At 52.3% G+C, this 23,185-nt stretch overlaps 1 protein-coding gene across 1 annotated transcript; it reads right to left on the bottom strand.

Moving 5' to 3' along the window:
• Window positions 1-3,103: 3,103 nt before the first annotated feature.
• On the bottom strand, window positions 3,104-18,365 carry Il2rb (interleukin 2 receptor subunit beta). The gene is made up of 10 exons (XM_021183814.3): window positions 18,266-18,365; window positions 15,002-15,119; window positions 14,231-14,345; window positions 13,615-13,696; window positions 11,501-11,606; window positions 9,766-9,914; window positions 9,128-9,293; window positions 8,609-8,729; window positions 7,618-7,702; window positions 3,104-5,905 (listed from the first exon to the last, which is right to left on the bottom strand). Exons 2-10 carry the CDS (start codon window positions 15,087-15,089, stop codon window positions 5,219-5,221), a joined length of 1,599 nt encoding a protein of 532 aa, XP_021039473.1. The 5' UTR covers window positions 15,090-15,119; window positions 18,266-18,365; the 3' UTR covers window positions 3,104-5,218.
• Between the last annotated feature and the right edge of the window lie 4,820 nt (window positions 18,366-23,185).

Below are 23,185 nucleotides of genomic sequence, written 5' to 3'. Positions count from 1 at the left end.
CTGGAAGCAATACACATGGCGTCAGCATTGTCACCTTCCAAGTGGTACTAAGAGCTGCAGACTGTGAGCACTGAGGGACTACTTGGGAGCAACCTAGTTTGAGTACCTAGTACCCCCGTGGGCACAGGGGCATGGAGCTGATGACAGCTCGCCAGGGTTCCCACATCAGGGACAGTGACATTGAAGAATCCAGTCTTCCCTGATGACAACAGGGTGTTTCTGGAGTCAAACCAGGATGCGGCGTGGCCACATGTGGCTCTCAATGAAGCTGTTCTGAGTCTCCCAACTGGCAACCCATGGCTACATGCAGGACAGTTCAGAACCAACACAGAACTGTTTTAAGTAAAACCACATTATGTGAGCACTCTCTCTCTCTCTCTCTCTCTCTCTCTCTCTCTCTCTCTCTCTCTCTCTCTCAACTCAACTACTTGGTTCTTGGTGGATTTTGTAGATGGCATCATGTTGCAATATCAAAATGGACATTCCTGGTAGACAGATGGGTTATGGAGACAGGTGGGCTAGGGAACAGGCTGAGCAGGATGAAGTTGCTGCTGCTGCTGCTGCTGCTGCTGATGCCTGGACTGCGGGATGCTGGGTGTCAGGTAGGAGGCTTTGGAGAGAAGAAGACTCTAGTCATGCAGGGGAGGGTGGAGTTCAAGACTACCTCACCTGACCGGCAGCCATGCCCTGGCCAGTGGAGCAGTGAAAAGAAGGGTTTCTCTTCCTCCTGCAGTGCGGTGGGCCTTTCATTTTTTTCTTTCTTCAAGGCTGTGCTACCCAGAGGCCAAGACAGAGCTTTCTGGTTTTCTGCCTTTGGTAAAAGTGTCTCCAAATAGCACCCCATGCACCCCAGATGTAAAGTGGATGAATAAATAAATTGATGGGAGAAGAACAGGAGGGGCGAGAAGGGGAAGAGGAAGAGGTGGGGGGGAGGAAGAGGTGGTGGTGGGGAAGGAGGAGAGGAGGAGGAGGAGGAAGAGGAGGAAGAGGAGAAAGAGGAGGAGGAGGAAGAGGAGGAAGAGGAAGATGAGGAGGAAGAGGAGGAAGAGGAGGAAGAGGAGGAAGAGGAGGAAGAGGAGGAAGAGGAGGAGGAGGAGGAATCATCTCCAGGCAAGTTTGCACTTAGAAAGGTCCAGGAACTAAGGAGCTTGGAGCACACAATCTCTATCCACTAGCAGCTACACTTCTCAACTACGCTCAGCCTCAGTTTCCTCATCTGAAAAGTGGGACAAAAGCTCTTGTCTCTCACAGACATGGAGGTGACATGTTTTTGTTGTTGTTGTTGTTTTTGTTTTGGGTAGAGGCAGAGAGAGTTGGGTGGTGGTTTTTGTGGGGTTTTTTTTAGGGGGGCAGGGTGGTGTGGTATGGGCTGTTTGTTTGTTTGGATGGTTGGTTTGGTTTGGTTTGGTTTGGTTTGGTTTGGTTTGGTTTGGTTTGGTTTGGTTTGGTTTGGTTGTTTTTGGAACATGAGCTTGTCAAGTAGTCCAGACTGGCCTGGAGCTCACTACACAGACAGGTCACCTTCAAACCTGAGACACCTCCTCCATCCCACATTTTAGCTCTCTGCTTTTGGGGTTCAGAAATGAGCCACCACCTCTGCCTCTAATGTCGCTGTCTGGTTTTACTTTTGTTTCCCTGGGGCTTCCTCTGTTGGCCGGGGCATCACAATGAGTAAGGTATGGCTGGATTTTTGTCTCAAACTTGAACAAACTTATTCCACCACAATTTACCTGAAAACACTGGAAGCTGCTGAGAGCAAGGACGGGAGAGCAGAGATGTAGACTTGGAGAAAAGAGGAACAGGTCAGCCTTAGCCAAAAGGACCTGGGAGGGGCCTGAAGCCTTCTTCTGTCCCCATCTCCCAGCCCCGTCCCTTCCTTGCACCCCAAGATGTTCCTAACTGTTTCCTGATCCCCACTTGCCACCCAAGAATCTCCAGAGCCTGGGCTGGGCCTTCTCTCCAGCTGCTGCTTTCCCCCGAAATCTGATCCTGGGGGTCCTGGCACCCCCTTTCCTGCACTGCCCTGCCAGCTGCTCTCTCCTGGCTCCACTCCCACAATCTCCATTTGCCATGCAGTGGCTCTGGCCATCTCCACCTGGCATAGGGTGACCCCTTTCTCCAGACAATGCCAGCTCAGGTCTCTCACCAGACACAGGAACAGCTGGGTTTCTGGGTTCCTGGGCTTTGGGGACCCTTGCTCATTTCTTTCTCAGCTTCCCAGGCTGCCCCATCTCAGCATCTGCTCCCCCTGCCTAGAGAAAGGGGAAGAGCTCCTATTGTAGAGGGAAACTGAGGCAGCGTGACCCAGACATGTGGCTAGGTTTTCATCAGTCGGGGCTGCCCCAGACACAGTACCACAGACTCTAAGGCAGCATCCAGCTTCTAGTGGAAGGAAGGCTGTGATTAAGTATTAATGTCTGCCATGCATAGGTGCAATTGATTAGCAATGTCTGCCATGCATAGGTACACTTGAGTATTAGTGTCTACTATACATAATAAAATCAATTAGCAATGTCTGCCATGTGTGCAACTTCATGAATGCTAGAGATTGTTTCTCAATACTCTGCAAAAATTCTGCTAATTGATAGGTGATCATTAGATGGCTAGAGAGAGAGAAAGACGGAGACACACAGAGAAAAACAGAGAGGCGGATAGACGAATGATAGGTTGAGCCATAGTCTGTTGGGATGCTTGCCCAAGCCTGCATGTGGATTTGAGAGAGGTTGGAGCCTATCTGTGCACAGGAACCTGGTTCCTATAAATGACCAAGATGTTCTCAACAGCCCTGCTTTCATCACAGAGGAAGTGTCCCTCAGTCTCTAGCCTGAGATGACAGAGTTCCAACAGCAATGACATAGACACTACCTGGACATTACCTCTCTTTCTTGTAGAACTGGGACAGAATGAGCAAGGCAGTGCTCGGCTTTCAGGCTCCACCCCCAGATCATATTCACAGGTTACATAGTTTTATTGCACCTGCTTTTGATAATTACCTTTTATTTATAGGAAGATTGGGTTTTCAAGCCACAGACACGATATGAAGAAAAATCTTTAATTAAGTGCATTTAAACAAGCAAACAAACAAACAAACAAAAAGGTGAATGTGTTTTAAAACTTTACAGGAAATAATTGCAAAAATGCCATGCACAGATCATTGAAAGAGAACTGAATCCTTCCCAGACCTTTTCAGTTGTGGAAATAAGTTGTATTCCTGTTTGGGAGCTGAAGCAAGAAAATCCTGAAGGTTTGTCCATTTGCCCAAGACACACAGTGAAGAATGTGAATGCAAAGCTCAGGTCTGACTCATTGCTGAGCTAGAGGAGGCTGGTGGCAGGCAGCATCCGGTGGCAGGAGGGGATGGGCAGGAGAGCCCTTGCATGGGTTCTGAATCCCATCTGCACTGACTTATCTCCTCTCGCTAACAATGGGCCTTGTCCCAAGCACCTGTTCGCAGGACATCTGGTTGAGAGACACCCTACTTGGCTAGATCAGGCCTGGCCTCTGTGACAGCCCTTCTGCACCAAGGCACTTCCTAAGTTGCTAGTCAGCAACTACAGTGGTCCTGTAGTCTGGCCAGACAGCCAGGTAGCAGTGTGCAGGACCACGAAGGCAGGCACTGTGGGTAGGGCAGCCATTAGTTAGGTCTGGATCTCTGCTTCCCTGAGGAGATACGATCTGATCACCCTAGAACAGTGACCCACACCTAAGGCTCTGTGCTAATGGAGTGGTCTGTAGAGAGCAGTGCTCTCCTCTGAGGGTGAGGTGGTACACTTAGCATGCCTGGGCTGTTGGGACTCGGGGCTCAGGTTCCAGTGGACTCCTTCATGAGTTGGTGAGGCAGCCGTGGAAAGATCCAACCGCCACTGCTGGGTAGGTATTTGTGTCCAAACTGAGCCTATCACAGGGAGGTCAGGAGATAGCCCGGGAGAAGGAAGATGGGTCAAGTGCTATCCCCTTCATCTCCTTCTGAGTGCCTTAAGAAAAAAGCCCCTCCCTCTAGGTAGGCGGGACTTACAGAAGAAGCCCCTCCCTCTAGGTAGGCGGGACTTACAGGAGAAGCCCCTCCCTCTAGGTAGGCGGGACTTACAGGAGAAGCCCCTCCCTCTAGGTAGGCGGGACTTACAGGAGATGATGAGAGAAGCTTGATACCTAGGTGGAGCACAATGAACAGTGCCTGCAAAGGAGGGGGTTGGGAGTGGGGTGGGGTGGGGTGGGGGATAGGGAATGACACATCATGACTCCAGGAGACCCCAGGGGATCCTCGTGAGGTCTCCACAAAGGACAGTGCTGACACAATGTTTGTGGTGTAAGCTTTTCTTAGATTCAAGGATACATTAACAAAACAAGTACTTTTCCCAGATGTTGCATCAAAGGTACACGTACACTCAAGTCCAGCTCGGTGGTCCTTTGACTCTCTTAGGCTTACTGACAAGGGGGCTAGGTAACCCCAAAGAAGCTGCTTCACAGAAAAACCCACCCCAGAATAGACAAGGTCCCCAAAGCAACATAGATGGAGCCCTCACTTTAATCAGCCCTGCCCTCCCTTACATAGACCAGCATCGCCCAAGAACACATAAAATAATGCATGCTCCAGGAGCAGAATAGCTGAGGATGGGGTGCAGGACAGTGGCTATGATCAGGTGATGACCTGATGACCCTTCCCAATCCCTCCTTCTACGAGGGACCCTCCATAGTCGACAGGCTGCATTCAGTCTTATCAGGACCTCTTCGTTTGGGTTGTCAAAGCTGCTCTGATTTTAAGACAGTATACAGCCACATCACAACCTGAGGACAGCTGTTCCACAGCCGTGCTGGCAGGGCAAGAGTTGAGACAGGAAATGGGGCAGAGGGAAGTAAGGAGCCCCAGCAAGCTCAGGGATAAACGAGGAGCAAGGTTGTGTTTGTATTGGGGGAAGCAAGTTCTAGCTGCCCTGTGAAGGCAAGCAGGAGGGAGGGAGGCAGGTACAGGAAGCTAGTGACCTCATGACTAAATAGGGCAGTGGAGCTGACCACCGCTCCCCCACTTCTCACCCTCCACCAAACCCTGGCTAGACCAGGAAGTAGCAAGTGGAGCTCAGAAGTGGATGATTAAGTTTGGGGGGGGACAGGGATAGCCAGGACAGTCCTCAGCAGTGGACTGTCCTCAAGAGACCTCTTAAGCAGTCTTCCTCAAGCCTGTCCTGACCCAGGCAGCTGGATCCCAGTCCTGGCCACCTGTCTATATTAGGTGGACTGAATCTTGGGCCTGTAGTTCTTGAAGAGACAGATAGGCATCGGTGTTCAGAGTCAGGATGGGGCCCTGGCCTCTGTCCTGATCTTGCCCATGAAGGCTGCCTTCTGGGACACTGGCCTGCTCCCCAGAGCTATTGGCAGACAGCCCCTCTCCATCACCTTCCGGCATCCTCTCCAAAGGGCACTGTAAGCCCGTCAGGTCAGGGGATGCTAGGGAGAATGGAGACCTTTCTTCAGGGGCTCTGCTGCCCCCATAGGCAGTGTTGGGGGTGCTGAGGCTCGGGGAGAAGAGCAGCAGGTCATCTCTGGGCGGGAAGGCACAGTAGTCATCCTGTTCTCCAGCCAGAGGCAGCAGAGGTGGGTGAGGAGATCCCTCGGGCAGCCTTGACCCATCCTCCTCCACCTCCTCTTCCACACAGGGGTCATAGGTGAAGTACACCTGGCAGGATTCAATCTCCAAGGCATTGGGCAGATGGAAGAAGAAGTAGCCCTGGTTGGTGAAGCAGCTGGCCTGTGAGTGGCCGCTGGGCGAGGGTGAAGGGGAAGAGTCCTTCTGTAACAGGAGCAGCTGCATGGCCTTGGAATCTCCGTCGAGCACTTCCAGCGGAGAGATCTCAGGGGCAGGGCCACTGGGGCTGAAGAAGGACAAGGGGACAGGCGAGGAGAGCCATTTCTGCCAGAGAAAGTGAGGAGAATAAGTGGGTCGTTCAACGTCCTCCCCACCACTGAACTCAACTCCTCCTCTCCCTTCCCTCCCACCTGTTCTCCATCCTTCAGGACCACCCAGGACCGTTTCCTCCCTGCCCCCAACCTGAAATCATCTTGTAGCCTTGCTGTCTTGGTGGACTCTCTCAACTTGTCAGCCTAGGTCAGATCCTAGATGAACACAGGCTCAGTGCTGGCTCACCTATGTCTGGGGGATGTTGGCTAGGGGTGAATGTGGCTGGTTACTGGGTACCTGCTGTGTACCCGGACTGAACGAGGTGTGCGAACACAGAAGGACAATCGCAACTGTCTTGACCAGAGTCAATGAGCTGACCAATGTCCTTGATGGTCTAGCCTGCTCAAGTCACAGGCAGCTGGTGTAGCAAGGACAGGGGACACAGTGGTCAAGGACTGGTGGATCTCCAGCTCACCCCTCCCTGTCATGGCCTGCATGTACCCCCTCAGGCTAACCAAAGAGGCTAAGACATGAATCCTTGCTGACCCATAGCCAGCCAAGGTCAAGGTTTGTTTGCATTTGTCTGTTGGTCAGGATCTTACCACAGTCAAAGGCATAAGGGATTTCAGGAAAAAGAGTTATTTTGGTCTTTTGATTATTTGTTTCTTTTGATTTGGTTTGAACTTTTTTGTTTGGTTTGGTTTGGTTTGGTTTTCTGAGACAGGGTTTCTCTGTATAGCCTTGACTATCCTAGAACTAGTTTTGTAGACCAGGCTGGCCTTGAACTCACAGAGATCCACTTGCCTCTGCCTCCCGAGTGCTGGGATTAAAGGCGTGCACCACCATGACACAGTCTGGACAAACTTTTTATGGATCTGCTCACCCCATTACATGCACACACTCAAGCATGCAGGAATGTGTGCACACAACACACACACACACACACACACATCAAGTATCATAAGACATCCTCAATTCTGGGAGCCTCTCAGATATTCTAGAAGGGCCCTGCTCAGCCGTAATGGGCACAGGCCAGTCCAGCAGAACTCGAGCCCTGCCTGGGCCTCCCATTCTCAGCATAGTGCCACAGGTCCCTCTACCCCCACATGCTTCCCAATCATGGAAACCCAGTGGGGTCGGAGGTAGTAACAGTAGACTCCCTCTACCCTCTATCCACTTCTTGCCTCAAGAAGCATCTAGCCTGAGGCAGGTAGGGAGAAGATAGGACTGTGTGGACCACAGTTTGAAAACAAGCCCAGGTTTTGTGAGTCCAGATGTCCTGAGGTCTTGCATTCCCATGATGAGTCACTAGGCCTGCCAGGAATCACTGCTCACTGGATCTGCCTGGAATTGCTCTGCTCACAGGGACGGGAGAAACAGACAGGGATCTCTGCAGCTCCCTGAATCCCGTATTGCACCCAGCAACACTCCCAGGGCCGTACAAGGGTGGAAACTGAGGCACTGGGAAGATCTATAACTCATCCAAGTTTACAGAGGCAGGCAGTGGCAGAGCCAGGATTAGAGCCAAAGCCACATGCCTTAGACAGAAGGCTCCCATGCAGTGTGGAGACAGAGCTGTTGTCCATGGGGGAAGCTGCTTGCCTCACATCCTGTAGCCTCCTCACAGAAGGGAAAACCATTGTCACCTGATCACATCTCTCCCCTGCAGCCTGCTCTTGGGTTGTCCATCAACCACCCCTCTGTTTTCTACCCCTGGTTCCTACCTGAAGGTCTCCCCCGTGCTGGGAGCTCAGCTGGGAGAAGAACTCAGAAGGATCTGGGATGTGGCACTTGAGAACTGTCTTCAGCCTGGCCAAGGAAGAGGGGGAGGGGTGAAGAGTGAGACCAGGTAGTGGGTATCATGAGGTCCCACCAGCAGCCCCACAGCCCTGAGAGTAGGGGATGGGCCCATCCTGCATCCACTCATTCAACAATGTTGACTGAGCAGTCACCAAGGGAGAACACTGCACAGGGTGCTAGGGTCACAAGAGTGGACAGCAAAGAAGGCCTCTGCTCCCCCGGAGCTGACATGCTGATATGAAGACAGACCTGAACCAAACGTGTAATAGGATTGCCCAGTCTGTGGACACAGACCTGTGTGCCAGTCAAAAGATGGCTGTAGAGTGGGAGGGACCACACAGGCTAGAGAGGGAGGCAGGAGAGAGACCTCCTGGTGAACACTCCCCTGGGGAATGGCGACGCTGTTCATTTCACAATGGCAGTTTGAAGTTGAATCCCTACATCACGATCTACTCCATCTACCGATCTACTTGATCTACCACTAAGCTACCCAGAACCTGGACGTATCTAACCGGAGAAAGGGGAGGCGCTTTCTGATTGGCATACAGTTTCCAGTGGAAGCCCTCAAGGGTCAGGATGTATGACTGGTGTGGTGGGGAATCTCTAAGGAGGGTTAGGCAAGAGTGAGTGTGACACAGTCAGAATGGACAGGAGGGGACCAAGAGCAACGGGAAAGACAGGGACTCCAGTGGGCTTCAGGGAGGCCCAGGGGACTCTTCCAGCTGAGCTTTGCCCCACTTTCCTACACCAGCTTCTACCTGTGGAATGAGGCACAGGGACAAGGAAGCTGCTGAGAAGGGAGACAAAGAGAGGGCAGGTACGAGGGAACAGGATGCAGCATAGGCCAACCTGGAAACATGTGCATGCTGAAGACAGACTGGGTGGGAAAGGAAGACTGGGTAGGAGTCTCCTTACCATGGCCCAAGGTACCGGCACTTGACCAAAATGTAGACGCAGGAGAAGAAGCCAAAAAAACAACCAAGGACCAGCAGAAGGTATCTGAGCCATGACATGGGGAGGATCTCCTTCATGGGATCTGTCCGGGGTGTGAGAAGTGGAAATTGAGACACGGCCCCTCAGAAGGCCACACACATCTTGGACAACAATCGCACTCTGCCAGGTACCAGTGTCTAGCCAGGCTTGCTTTTGCTGGGGGCTCCATCCTCAGTCCTGCTCCAGCCCAGCTTTCCAGAAAAGCAAGGCTGTTCTTAAAGGCTATGTCCCTGTGGTACTCCCAGCAGAGCCCATGGCTGATCTGACTCCCTACCTCACTCACTGAGACCTTTTCTCCAATTGCAGCCTTTGAGCATCACACCACACCTAGAGCTTCCGTGTCCCTTGAACTTGGCAAGTGACACATTTGCAGCTCCCAGAGCACCTTCCCCTTACCCAGCTCCTCCCACCCCCACCCCCAACCTGTGCCACCCACTGTACCTGCTGGCCTTGTCCGAAAGGTCAGGGGCTGGCTCCAGGGACTCCAGGTCCTGGTTTTGCCTCGTTGAGCTATGACCCTCACCTGGACCTCATATGAGGTACTAGGGTTCAGCATCTCCAAGAAGAGCCACTGCTGCCTCTGCTTGAGGCTTAATACGGATGCATCCTGGGCAGAGATGGGTACCAGCTCAGCTCTACTTTCCACCTTGCCTCCCGCAACTAGGTCAAGAAGCTAAGCAAACAGCTTCTTCCCCAGCTTTCCCAAAGGCTCCCTGACTCACTGGCTGCTGGGGCCCTGAGTCCCAGGGTCACCAGGCAATAAGGGACAAGTGTGTGGATGGCAAGCCTCAGTCCCCATCATTCCTCACCACCACCACCCCATCCCCTGCAGCCTGGGAACACACTGCATTTAGAATGTGGAAAAGCGGCTGCCAAGTCTCAGAGGCCGCCTTAACTCGAAGGACTACATAGATATGGAGCCAGATGTAACCCCAAGCAGTAAGAGCATGAGCCAAGCAGGCACTGAGAAGCCATGTCGGAGGACCAGGCTGAATCAGCGGCACACCAGCATGTAGAAACAGACAAGGGTAGACACCAGAACAGGAAGGTGTAGAGGCAGAGGCTTGGCCATTCCTCACCTCCCAGCTGTGGCCCAGAAGACGTCTACGGGCCTCAAATTCCAAGTATGGTTCAACATAGTGAGAGACCTGGGAGACCTTCCAGCTTATGTTACATCTCTGGGTATCAATGTGAAGGACTTGGAGGGAATGAGGGGCCACCAGGCGAACTGCAGACAGAAGACAGGAGGGAGCAGATATCATGGTATCATGGTATGATACCAAGAACTTGCAACCCAGTTTCCACCACACAATACCCCCAGCACCAACTCCTCCTTTGCACCTGCTTCTTCTCCTCTGCACCTGCTGTTCCTCCTTTTCTGCACCTGTTCCTCCTCTACACCTGCTATCATTCCTCTACACCTGCTATCATTCCTCTGCACCTGCTGTCCCTCCTCCTCTACACCTGCTGTCCCTCCTCCTCTGCACCTGCTGTCCCTCCTCCTCTGCACCTGCTGTCCCTCCTCCTCTGCACCTGCTGTCCCCCCTCCTCTGCAACAGCTGCCCCCCTCTTCCGCATGTGCCCCCTTTCTTCCCTTCCTCACATCCTGCTGTGAACCTGTTCTACTTCCTCTTCCATACCTACCTACTTGCCCCTTCCTCTGAGCCCACTCTACCACAGTTTGAACCTTCTTTTCTCCCTCCTGGCCCCTGTTCCTCCTCCTCTGCATCCACTCCTCCTCATTCCTGTGCTCAAATGGCCCAGCCTTCCCCGGCCATGCTTCACCCCTTACACTCCTTGCCCTTGTTGCTCTGCCTACACCCTTAAGAGTAAATCTATAAGGGATCTTCTTCCTTCTGTGCCCATGCTCCTCCTGGGATGCCTGAGTATGGGCCATGCCGTGCCAATAGAGCTTTTGATACCCAAGGCACTCTTCAGGAGTGACTAACCAACTGCTGGATGATTGGCAGGCAGCCTTGTTCTGCTGGAAAACTGATCTGAGAGCTGTGCAGGTACCAGCTCATGTACCTTATTTTATCCATGTATCTATCTATATTATTGATGTATTCGTATTTATATGAATACATTTAAATAAGACATAAATTTAAATAATTAGAACATGTAGCTATAATTACATAGCCTCTCATATAAATTTATGTCCGTGTATCCCATCAGTATACATATTAAATGTAAATATAAATTATAAACAGCTATGATTCATTTCTCAATTACACTATTTATACACTCATTCAATATAGTTGTTTATAAATATTTGTGAGAGTGTGTTGGCACAGCTTGGCAAGTGCTCTACATGTAACCTTGAGATTCTGTGTGCCTACAGAGCACTAGCTTTTTTTTTTCCTATGTCTTGAATGCTGAGCAGTTTATGCATCTCAACATTCCTTCTTGTCACAAGGACCTCAATTATCCCCATTCTACAGAGAAAACACTAAGGCCCCAGATGTGACCCGCCAGCCTGATGCGTCAAGGCAGGGCTGCGATTTGAATTTTGCCTGGATCTCCCCTCTGCACCTTCTCTTTTCTAGAGGTGGCCCCTAGAGGTTGGAGAACACGCCACAATTCAACAAGAGCTTCCTGCCTGTTCAGACCTGGAGTTGAGGCTCCTCTCAGGAGCCAGCAGAGACCCTTGGGAAGCTCTCAGCCCAGCAGAGAGACAGACCCACAACTAGGCAAGAGCTGAAGTAAGAATCTTCCAGGCGGGGGTGGGGTTGGGTGGGAAGGTCAGAGCTGGGGGGAGTTTTTCAGGTAGGCGCAGGGACAGACTCAGACCCACACACCAGGTTCCATACTCACAGTTGTCAAAGGGACGGAAGTTGCAGGTCTTTACCCTACGCCAACCCTTCTCTTCCCAGCACACCACATTTATGTCAAGGAGGTCCACAGAGGTCAGTGACTGGGACTGCAAGGGAGGAGAGCAGAGGTGTAGCTGCCAGAAGTCATTGAGAAAGGGGGACCATTAAAATGTCAAGGTAAGGACATGCTCTGCCAATACCAAGCTATCTAAGGCAAGGGGTAGCCAATGTCTCTAACCAGCCAGGTTGTATTTTTAGCTCCACAGCTCCACACACACACACACACACACACACACACACACACACACACACACGGTCTCTGTCACAACTCAAGGGCCATGTTCCAATAAAACTTTATTTATAAACACAGGCAGCAGCTAAGTTTGGCACAAAGAGCAGTCATTCAATAATCCCTGATAAAAACTGAAGTAGGCCGCCAGGATTAGAAGGAAGCTCCCCATTACAAGAGAAATGCAAGTAGCCAAGCCCCCCAAGAAGGACAGCCATAGTGAAGGCAGAGTTAGACCTGTTCAATAGCCCTGACGCTTCCGGAAGGCGATGGCTAGCTGCTGAGTGTGCCCCAGGCAGCCGCTGCTCACAGCTTGCTGATGAGCATAGTAGTTCCTCCCCTCTGAGACCCATGGCACACAAGGCCATTGCAGCCATGGCTCCTCAGAATGACCAAAGCTTAGAGATGAATGGCTGTCCCCCCCTCCCGCCCTACCTCCAAGTAGGTGGCAGGAGGAGAATCAGTGGCAGGCCATGGCAGGACCTATGCTCTGGGACTGGGTGGTGGTTTGCAGTCAGAGCCTTGAGGCCTGGCCCTTCCTACCTGCAGCAGCCTTGAGCCTGACCATCAGAGTTCCCTGACCAACCAATCAGCTGGGTACTGCATTCTCTCACTTCATGGAGGGCACTGCCTTCATCTCTCACAGCTGCTACCAGATCAGGTTCACCCACTTAATCGTAGCACAACTTGGTTATTATTGTTATGGTTGGTCTGAAGGTATCGCCAGTATGAGGCTGCTGGGAACCTCTGTCCCCTCTTCTCTGCATAAATTACCTCACTGAACTCTCACCACCCCCTGAGACAGACATATACTATTGCCATTCCCATCAGTTAGCCCAGGGGACTGAAACACAGAGAGGGTTAGGGGCATGCCTAAGGCCACACAGCTAAGAACTAATCAGACCAGGATGGAGACCAGTTTCCTGCAAAGCTCCCAGATTGGCATAGCTGGAGGCTTACCGGCTGTGTTGTGTATCTCCCCTCCTCTCTCTTTGAGAAAATGTGAACCTGCCAACACAGCCTGGACTTCCCAGGGCAAACCCTGGCACTGCCCTGCTCTTGCCCTGCCCCTGCCCAAAGGGTTTGAGGAAAAAAATTAAGTTATATCCACATAGTCTGAATCTAAGAATATGCAAGAGGCAGCTGAACAATATGGAAAAGCTACCAGAAGCCCATAGGTCTGGGGTCAACCCCAGCTCAGCCGTTGATGGCTGGGTGACCTTGGCAGATGCCACACCTCTCTGAGACTTAGATGCTTCCTTGGCAAGGAGACAAAATCATCAGGGTCTACGTAGGACTCTCAGCATCTCCTCTGTCCAAGAACGACCCTTTGAGGGAGCTTCCATTTTCTTTCCTATTTTATGAGAGGGGAAACGGAGGCCCTGAAGCTGCCCAGAGGCACTGAGCTGTTGTGAGGTAGCACCAGGGCCGGGACGCTCAGCGATAGCATGCCACTGCCCCCTAGATGCTGAGACCTCAGCCGGAGTCTGGCGTGATTGCCGTTGTCTGGGATGCAAAAGGGTGGCAAGACTCACAAGGAGAGTGGGGACGACAGCTCATGAAGGGGCAGCACGGGTACAGACCCTATACCTCAAAATCCAACTTCCTGTTCCTCCCTCTCAGCCCAGAGGGCCTGGTCTGTATTACCAGGTTGATGCTTGCAGAGGTCCGGGCACACCTCAGACGCCAGCCTCAGCCCACAGCTGGAAGGACTTGACCACACACACACACACACACACACACACACACACACACACACACACACACACACACGTACACACACACACGTACACACACATGCACACACTGCTACTCAGGCTACTTACCTCTGGGCGTGGCCCGAGAATCAGGTCGCAGGCCCAGGATGCCTGCCTCACGAGAATTAGCTCACAGGTTTTGTTCCAGGGTCTTGCAGAACAGAAAAGTCACATCAGAAACCAAGACAGGACCACAGAGCCATCCAAGAACCCTTCTCAGGCCCCATTGTGCCAGAGATAGCTGCAAGTAGGTGAGCGGCCAGCTCCCCACCCCAGCCTGGCCTCCCAGCAGCCAGAGTGACCAAGAAACACAAGTCAATTCAGCCCCACCCCTGCCTGAGAGCCCCTAACCTCCAGGCAGCTAAAATCAGCCTGACAAAGCCTATGGCTCCCCAGATACTTCCCCAGGCAATGTAACCCCACAGCTGCCTGTGGGGTCTCCCAAAATACCAGATTAATATATATATAAAACAAAACAAAACCTTAGGAAGCACTAAGCACCCCGATTACCTCTTCCATGAAGTCTAACCTTACATGAATGGATAACAGTCACTGTCCCCAAACAACCTGGTCCCATGACTGAGTGTCTGAGCCTGGTGCTAACCACTGTGGATCTCAAGCCCAGGATTCCACAGCTTGGAGGTCCCACAGCCCTGAGGTCCTGGCGAGACCAGGCTATACTCACCGCAGATTCGACTTGGCATGGATGTGGCAGGTTGTGACATTCAGAGCCTCTTCATGGCTCCACATGCAAGAGACATTGGCTCTTGAGTTGTAGAAGCATTCAAGATGGGAACAGTCTGTGGGCAGAGTGGGGTGTGAGTGGCTGGCTACAGGACATACATGGCCTCTGGTATGTCCACTACCCTGCGCTTGGCACCCTATGCCTGCCCCAGGAAGAGGTAGGGGACTCAGCTGGGAAGAAAAGGAATTCAAGTTCATTTCATTGCTGTGTGTGTGTGTTCATGTGCATGTATGTAGATACACATGCCACAGATGCCATGGTACGTGTATAGAGGTCAGAGGACAATTTTTAGAGATCAACTCTCTCCTTCCACCACAGCATCTGGGAAATTGAACTCAGGTTGTCAAGTCTGTGGGACAAACACTTTGCCCAGTGAGTCACTTCGCCAGCCCATTATGCTAGTTCTCATGCTTGTACGCCTGTGCCAGGCACTCTGCCCACTGAGCCACCTGTCACAACCCCAATTCAGACCCATTTCAAAGGGAAGACAGAGCGCCTATCCATGGCCAAGCAGGCCCCATTAGTAGCCTCTGCATGTGTCTGGGAGAACCCTGTGCAAGCTCAGGAAGATGGATACCTGCCTTTGGGTCCCACTGCCTTGTCCCTCTTTGCCCTGCCTCCCAGGCTAGATGGACCGCCTCCCTGAAGCAGGAATCTGGGATGTGACCTCCCACCGGGGAAAGTATGGACATCAAAATGCCAGATGCTCACCTTTCACTGCTGCAGACGCCCAAGGTGTAGCCAGGAGCAGGAGGAAGACGTAGAGGGACAGGTTCCAGGAAAGAGCTATGGTAGCCATCACATCCGAGAGGAGCTGAGGACGCAAACCCTAAGTGGAGAAAGAGAGAACAAGTCAGAACCCCCACCCCACTCCACTCTCCCTCTCCGCCCAGCCAGAGCAGTGCAGGCCCAGGCTCTCTCTCCCTCTGAGCTCCCTCCCTTCTTCCAGAGGTGCCTAAAATGTCAGACCAAACCAGTCCTTACACAGACTCTGTTTTCACTATAAATTACCAACCCATCACAAGAAACTGGTGGCAGTAGGTGGTCATACAAGGAGTTCCTAGGGGCAGCCACTCGCTCTCTGGAGCGGCAGCCACCGGCTCTCTGGAGCACGGTGTGAATGAGGTGTCTCCCACCCAAAGCATCTTTGGAAGATGCCCACCCCATGTACCCAGGTGAGGTGAGGTGACAGGGACTCAGCTCTGTGAGCACTGCACAGGTGATTGGACAGCCAAGTCTCTGGGGTGACTAATAGGTGGGAAGCATCCACATCATAGCTGTTGTGGGAAAAGGAATCGCCCAGGCCCCAAGCAGGATAGAGACCAGCTCAAGACTTTAGCATATGACTTAGAGCAGTGTTCAGTTTGAAAACACACATGCACGCACGCACGCACACACGCACGCATGCATGCACGTACCTATGTATATGAGTCATAGACAGTCTATCAGGACAAGATATTTGGATTCCATTCGTTCCTGGGTCTCTGAGCTCCAAATGAATACCTATCACAGGGCTACCAAGAGCACCCACTTCAGCCCTGAGGAGCATGGAAGGCAAGACCGTGGCCTGCCTTAGGTGGTTCTTGCAGTCCACACAAGCTGGTGGCTTTGGTCTTGTCCTCTAAAAGCCTCCCTGGACTTGTCCTTTCCACATTGCCCCCAAGGCTCCTGGTATCCTTTAAGGCCCATTTCCCATTCTCCTTTCTGCTGGTTCTGTGGCACTCACCCTGGTCTCCCCATGAAGGAAGGACAATCTACCTTGGGTTGCCTTCCATCCCTCTGGCTTGGCATCTACCACACTGTCAAAGCAGTGTGCCCACGCCAAACCGCTGTCCTCAGAACACAGGAGGCCCTCAATAAATTTTAGTCATGCACTGAAGGGCTGTGCTCTGGGGTTTGTGAGACAGCGAGTGATGGGTGGCGGCCCGGTGACAGTGTTTGCCGGGTATGTTCACCAAACACTGCCCAGGCCCTCATGCTTCCAGCTACTCTATGCTGCTCGGCAGCTCAGCAGCTGTTTGGTGTCTTTGCTAGGCAGACAAGGAGACCAAGGATCCCAGGGCCAAGTCTACAGAACTGGGGTTCAACCCCGGACCTCCCTTCCCTGGGAGATCAACTCCTTGCAGGTGCTTGGGTAGAAAGGGAACCCTAACAGGTTCTTGCAGAGCCCAAGCAAGGGGCCTTCCACAGCCCCTTGTGAGTCCAACAGGATCTGAAGCACTCTAGGTGTTCAATGAGGCAGCAAGCCAGGTCAGACCCAGACATCTGAGCAGCCTCATGATGGGGGGGGGGGGCTGGGGTGAGGGAGGGCATAACCCTGTGGGAGAGGAAGAGGGATGAAAGGGGCAAGATTATAGCCAGGCCACAAGCCACAGCCAAAAACAGAGAATGCCTAAGAAATGGCACCCAAACCAGATCCCCACCCCCGGCTGAAGAGGCACAAAAGCATCCACCCATCATGGACAGGGTTAGATGGAAGAGCACATGGAAGGTTCTGGAAGGGTCAGGCTGGGGCGCGGGGTAGCTTCAAGAAGTCATGGTGGTTGCAGCTTCCTTCGGCAAGAGGGAAATTGAATCTCTGGGAGACTAAGAAAACCACTCCAAAACCACACAGCACGAGGCCAGCCTCGGGCAGAGTGAGTACAGCCCAAGAATCTCAGAGTCCCAGGCACTGTCCCCCTGAGGCTCACCCACGTATGCCCTTCGCAACCACCAGACGTTCATCTCCCTGACTCATATGTCTCCGCTGAGGCCCTGACAAGGTCTGTCATCCCACAGACCCAGGCTGCTCTAACTGGGTCACCTGATTTCCAGTACAGTGGTGATGCTGACGGAGGAGGGTCAGCCATGAGTGACAGTCGTGTCACACTCCCTGCGTCAGACTGACCCACACATGTCACAGAGAGGTCTCACAGCACAAGAGCAGGTTCTGTGACTGACTGCTCCTTCCCTATGGGAAGATCAAGGCCTACAGCAGCCTGTTTCCCAGGATAAAGGTTCCAGCGCTGGGGCAATCCAAGGCCTCACAGGTCTGTGAGGTACAGGGAGGACGGACGGCAAGCAAGAGCTTGTCTGTCAGACCTGGTGGCCTTTGACATCAGAGATCCTTTCTCTGGCCACCTCTCCAGAGACACACACATTCACAAAGATAAAGATACACACACACACACACACACACACACACACACACACACACACACACCACTGCTCACCTCTTGCTGTTCAGCTGAGGAGTGTGTGAAAGAAAGGGGACCTTCAAAGGTAGTTCTGCCTTCCTCAGCCACCCACCTTGGCCCTAAAGTACTGTAAACACAGCTAACGGTGGGAAGCTCCTACCTCAAGCAGCCTGGGAGACGGAGCCCCATGCCTGGCGATGTCCTTAACCTCTCTAGCCACTCGGTAATGTCAGAGACAAATCTAAGCTAGAACTCTACCTCTGACCTCCAGCCTAGGGCCCTCAGAAACCTGTCAATCAACATAGCTGACTGGACAGCCAGGTCCCAGGGGAGATTCCTTCTCTCTTTCTCACTAAGGAGTGAGTATTCTCCAGGCTGAGATGCACTCCACAGGCGTCAGCGTTGAATCCCACCTGTCCCATACGTGCCATGCCACCTCTGAATACTGACGAGCTAGGAATCTTTTCCTCCACCCTTCTGGGCTAAGACATCCCCACCCAGGACCCAGGGAAGGCCCTCCCAGCCAAAATGTCACACAGCTTCCAACAGAATAGACTGGGAAGAAGTCACTGAGCCCTGTCATTGGAAGGGGTTTATTCTTAAAGGAGAAACCGTGACAACCAGGCTACCCCTTCCCCAGGGAATCCTAAGACAAGGTTAATCATCAAAGCCCAGACAGAAACTACAAAGGGAATCAAGTTAGAGATGAGCACCCCCTCCCAGCTCCCTGTCCCTTGGGAGGACCAGCAAGAGGTAGTGGGGTGCCCAGGGCTCCCAGGGGACCACACAGGGGCATCACCTGGCCGCAACATGGAGTTGTGTCGAGATGTTCCCTGCAGTCCTGCTGGAGGTTGGGTCCACGGCCATCTCCTGCTCCGCAGCTTAGGTAGCAGACAACAGCTAGGCCAGCAACAGACTGAAACCCAGGGCGAGCCCACTTCCTGTATAGAGGATGAGGGGCAAGGCCCAATGGGAGGTGGAGAGATGGGGGGTGATGAGGTAGCCTGAAACTCCACACACACCTAGCACTGATAAGATCTCCTCCTACGCCCAGGGGCAGCCACCGAATGTGGTGGCACACACGCTCACACAGTCACTGTGGTACAGGGACCTAGCTATGCACAGAACCTATGGGGGCAGGCCCTTCTTTGCCTACTCTTCCCCGCTACATCTCACACATGCCACCCTAACACCATCGACTTCTGCTCACGCACGAGCACATGCACACACACACGCTCACACCCTAACACCAAATCCACCCACAGACACATCATCCCTCTAGGACCTAGCGTCTAGGTGTCCTCCTTGCTGATCCCCATTCTAACCATCCCCCAGCCCCCACTACATGCTGCCCTTTACTTCAGTCTCTGAGATGCCCTTTATTTAGACTAGCATTCAAAGGTGACTGACTGGTTTTGAGGCTTGATAAGCAGTTTGCTGGTCACTGAGTGGCCCTCCTATCACTTTGTTCCTTTCCGAGTTGTAAGTTCTAATCCTTCCTCTCTTGGTGAGATAGGGCGGCAGGGTTCAGTTCACGGCTTTTATTTTTAACAATGAAGTCACGAATTTCTCTGTAAATGAATGACTGTTTGTTTACATATCGTATCACAGGACCAGGGACTCCCCGTTTCTGTCTCCCCTTCATCTTGGTTTTAATGCCAGGCTTGGGGAAATATGACAAGCTTCTGCCCTCTTGTGAAAAGAAGGGAGGAGTTGTTCTCTGGACATGACAGCCATTACCGTCTTCATCGGGGCAGCTGTAATTGCCACAAGAGAGCCACACGATTGGACCTGCTGATGTTCATCCCCTCACAAGAAGGGAAGAGAAGTAACAGGAACAGCTCCCCTGAGGTCCAGCTTTAGCGATGTGGAACTGAACTCAGGGGTACTTACACACTAGAGAGGATAGGTTAGCCAAGGAAGAAGTGACTCCATCTATACAACTATGGGGATGCCATCATCCATGCTAAGCTGTGACTTCCTAGTAACACAGTTGCTTGGGGAGGGGGTGTCACCCAAACTGATGTAAGCAACCCCTTACTCCATAAATGTGCACAAGAAACTCACTAGCTCACCAAGCTAGACTTCAGTGGAGCTGTTTCTTGGTCTGTTGTTGGTGCCCTGTCTGGGATATGGGGGGACATATGCACACACACAAAATCCCCAGGACTCTGGGGATGCCAGAGAGTGAAATCAAGAACCCTAAGAAGAGAATTGAGACGAGCCAGGAAAGGAGGTATGTGGGCTGCCATTGCTAGGGAGAGTCACCCCGGCTGTGTGACCTGGACTCGCTGAATTTCAGTTCACGAATCTGTAAAATGGGATTGCTATTTTATTTTCATTGAGGTGACAAAATTCCCAGGCAAAAATCAGCTTAAAGGGGGAAAGATTTCTTGTGGCTTTTGGGTGGCCCGGCCCCTGGTGTCTTAGATCTGCCACAGTGAAACACCATGATAAGAGAAAAAAGCTGCTCCCCGACTTGTCAAGCAGGAAGTGGGGATAGGGGAGAAGGCTGAGGACAGGATATGTGTCCAAGGCATGTTCCCAGAGACGTACCTCCTCCAACCACTTCCCACCTATCAGCCCACCAAGCTACAGACTCATCCCTGGACCCATGGCATCCTCATGGCCGCATCCTTATCCTATAGCTATATCAGGGCTCCAGACTTCCTGCAGAGGAGCTGTCTGGGGTAGGGTGGGGGAACCTCATAGACAGACTGGAATAGGTCTTATCAGTTCCTGCCTGGGCCTGGGGTGAGGACTGACACACAGGAAGGTATCCATGAAGACTTGGGATAAAAGCCAGTTCTCCTTGACAGGGCGTGAATGTGCCCCCTAAATGTTCATGCACTAGAAATCCAAGCCCCCTAAATTCTTATTTTGATTGTCTGTGAGAGCAGAAATCTCAGAGGCCATTAGGGTGGGGGTAAAGGCATGAAGGTGGCTTCCTACAATGGCACTGATGTGGAAGAGAAACAGGAGCCAACACGGCGGCGCTCCCTCCAGCCATGTGATGCCTTTGACCTCCTCTGAGGCAGAAGGAAGGCCTTACCCACTGCCTCTGCCAACACTCAGGAAGCTCCACAGCTGTGGGCCCAGCAAGCTCCAACTCTCTGACATACTGAGTCCCAGCCACAGAAAATGGCTAACGACTCTCTCTTGTCCCACCTCCCTCCTCCCCTGGAAGATTCTTTAATAACAGTAGGAGGCAAGAGACCATATCCATGGTGACGGGGAGATTGACAGGCCAGGTTTCCTAAGCATAGAATACTTCTGGAAGCTTCTTGGGAAGCCGCGATGAGCGGCTCTTGGCTTTGCATGCAGACCTGGGACTTAGCCTTTCCCTCCAGATAAATGGAACCATTTTATTAAAGCACATGTAAAGTCGAAAGGAATAATCGTCCCTGGGCAGAGTTAGGAGCCACAGGTCCAGTGCTATCATAGCTTAGTCTGTGGGGACGACCCTGACCAGTCTCGCTGATGCAGTTCAGGCCTCTCTCCCTCCTCCATCCTCCCCTCGCCCCTTCCTTCAGCCAGCAAGAACCTACTAAGCAGCCAGGCCGGGGCAGAGAGAAGCATAGTCTTTACCCTTTACTCAGACTCTCTGACCTGTGAGACATAGTAGGGCCACAGAGGCATGAGGGAAAAGGTGGTGCTCCCTACACCCTGCCTGGCCTCCTCCCTAGGCTCCATTCCCAGCCATCCTTGTGGGGAGGTAGAACCTAGGACCCAGAACAGCCAGTAGGGTAGGAGATGAATGGCTTTGTCTACATCCAGGTCCTAAAAACCCCAGTTTTAGTTCATCTGTCTCTGTTTTTCCAGCCATCTTCTCTATCTCTCTACCTTTCTGATTCTATCCCTTTCTCTGTCTATCTGTCTATCTATCTACTATCTATCCACCATCTCCTGCCCCCCTCTTCCTTGTTGGGATTTTTGGTATGTAAGGTAAATAGGCATGAACTTCACCTTCACCCTTGTCTGTATAACAGCACAGGCCACTGGACATAGCAGGGTCCATAGGCCTAGGCACCATCCAAGTGCCGGGGAATGTGCCAACTTTCTTCCCATCCCTGGGACCACAAGAACTTCCCGCCCAGCAGCCAGAATAGGCAGCCATGATGATCTTGCTTCAGCCCCAACCAGGCCATTTCACCCCCTTTGTCCCCAGGGGGGTTCCAGAATACTCATCCCACAGCCCGAACTTGGACGCTTATTCTGAAAGCCCACAGAAGCCCCCAGGCTTTCAGAGCTCAAGGAACCTCTCATGCCAGCTTCCTCCAGCCTGGGGACTATCACTGGTTATCAAATGGACATCATTTCATGTGCAGGATCCACCAGGCTTACTGTGTCACAGGCTGGACTCAATCTAGCATTCACAGAGCATGCTAGCAGAAGATCGGTAGAGTCACCCTTAAAGCCCTGGCCTGCCGTCCTGAGAAACCAGCATTTCTCCCAGGGTGTTTTGAGGAAGAATCTCATAGAAGCTTCCCAGATGTCAGAGGCCTGACAGTACCCACCCAGTCACCCCAGATCCCTTACTGGGGATTGCTGTGTTTGAATAACCCCCAACCCCCACTTACGAGGCTATCTTTCCTTGCAGCATCTGCGTCGTGGTCCCTAGAGTTGCTGCTCCTGGGCCCTTTATATGCCTCTCTCCTGCATCTTCATGGGGTTTCACCGTGAACAAAGTTCCCTGCACCCTCCTCTTTCACAGACACAGTTCCCAGAGTATCCACTACCACAGCCAGTTCCTCACGAGGACTCCATTTTCACAGGGGCTATGAGATGCCTGCATTGGGGTTTCCTGGACCCAATGTGCCTTCTTAGCTATGACCTTCCCCCTTGTCTATCACATCACTGCCCCTGTTGGAGACTAAGCCATACTATACCCTCTCAGCTTCCTGTCCTCTCTGCACCCTGGAATCTAGGTTTGTGGCTCCATACTGGATAGTTTTAGGTCAACTTGACAGGAGCTAAAGTCAACTGAGAGGAGGGAATCTCCATTGAGAAAATGCTTCTATAAGATCAGGCTGTAGGCAAGCCAGTAGAACATTTCATAATTAGTGATAGACAGGGAAGGGTCCAGACCATTGTGGGTGGTGCCATCCCTGAGCTGGTGGTCCTGGGTTCTATAAGAAAGCAAGCTGAAAGCAAGCCAGGGAGCAAGCCAGTAAATAGCATCCCTCCACAGCCTCTGCATCAGCTCCTGTAGCCAGGCCCCTGCCCTGATTTCCTTCAGTGATGACCAGCAATAGAGAAGAGTAAGCTGAATAAACCCTTTCCACCTCAACTTGCTTTTTTCGGTCATGGTGTTTTGTCACAGGAATAGAAACCCTGACTAAGACAGGCTGCAACACTGCTCCTCACTCAAGCTTCTGAGAGCCACCAGGATCCATGCTGCAGTCCCCAGATTTCAGTACTAGCTCCTCCCACAAGCTCCTATCCCCCCTGCTTCAGAACAGGCACTTGCTCCTCCATCTCATCGACACTGACCTGTTCCAGCCCAAACCCCACAAGCTGCCTCCCACCCCTTTCCACCAGCAGCAGTGTCACAGCTCAGCTTCAACAGGAAAGGAGAAAAGGGCCGCTGAAGATGAGAGAGGGTTTATTTCTCTCACAAACGTAAGAAGAGGTCCAGAGGTGGCAGTCCAGGCTGGCAGGTGGCTTTATAAGGTCAGAATCCAAAGCCCAGACATCTTCCTCCCCAGACATCCTCAAC

The sequence above is a fragment of the Mus caroli genome, unplaced genomic scaffold, assembly GCF_978045245.1.
Source record: "Mus caroli unplaced genomic scaffold, Mus_caroli_1 scaffold_16, whole genome shotgun sequence".
Lineage (NCBI taxonomy): Eukaryota > Metazoa > Chordata > Mammalia > Rodentia > Muridae > Mus > Mus caroli.
Note: the sequence above shows the minus strand (reverse complement) of the source record. Positions and strands in the feature narration are given on the sequence as shown.

Excerpts from the sequence above, each read along its gene's own strand:
- Il2rb (XM_021183814.3), bottom strand. The coding sequence starts at position 15,089 with ATGGCTACCATAGCTCTTTCCTGGAACCTGTCCCTCTACGTCTTCCTC. Across the intron at positions 11,607-13,614 it reads TTCTCGGGCCACGCCCAGAG|TCCCAGTCACTGACCTCTGT; the intron begins GTAAGTAGCCTG and ends CCTCCCTTGCAG. Across the intron at positions 8,730-9,127 it reads CTTTCGGACAAGGCCAGCAG|ATCCCATGAAGGAGATCCTC; the intron begins GTACAGTGGGTG and ends CACCCCGGACAG.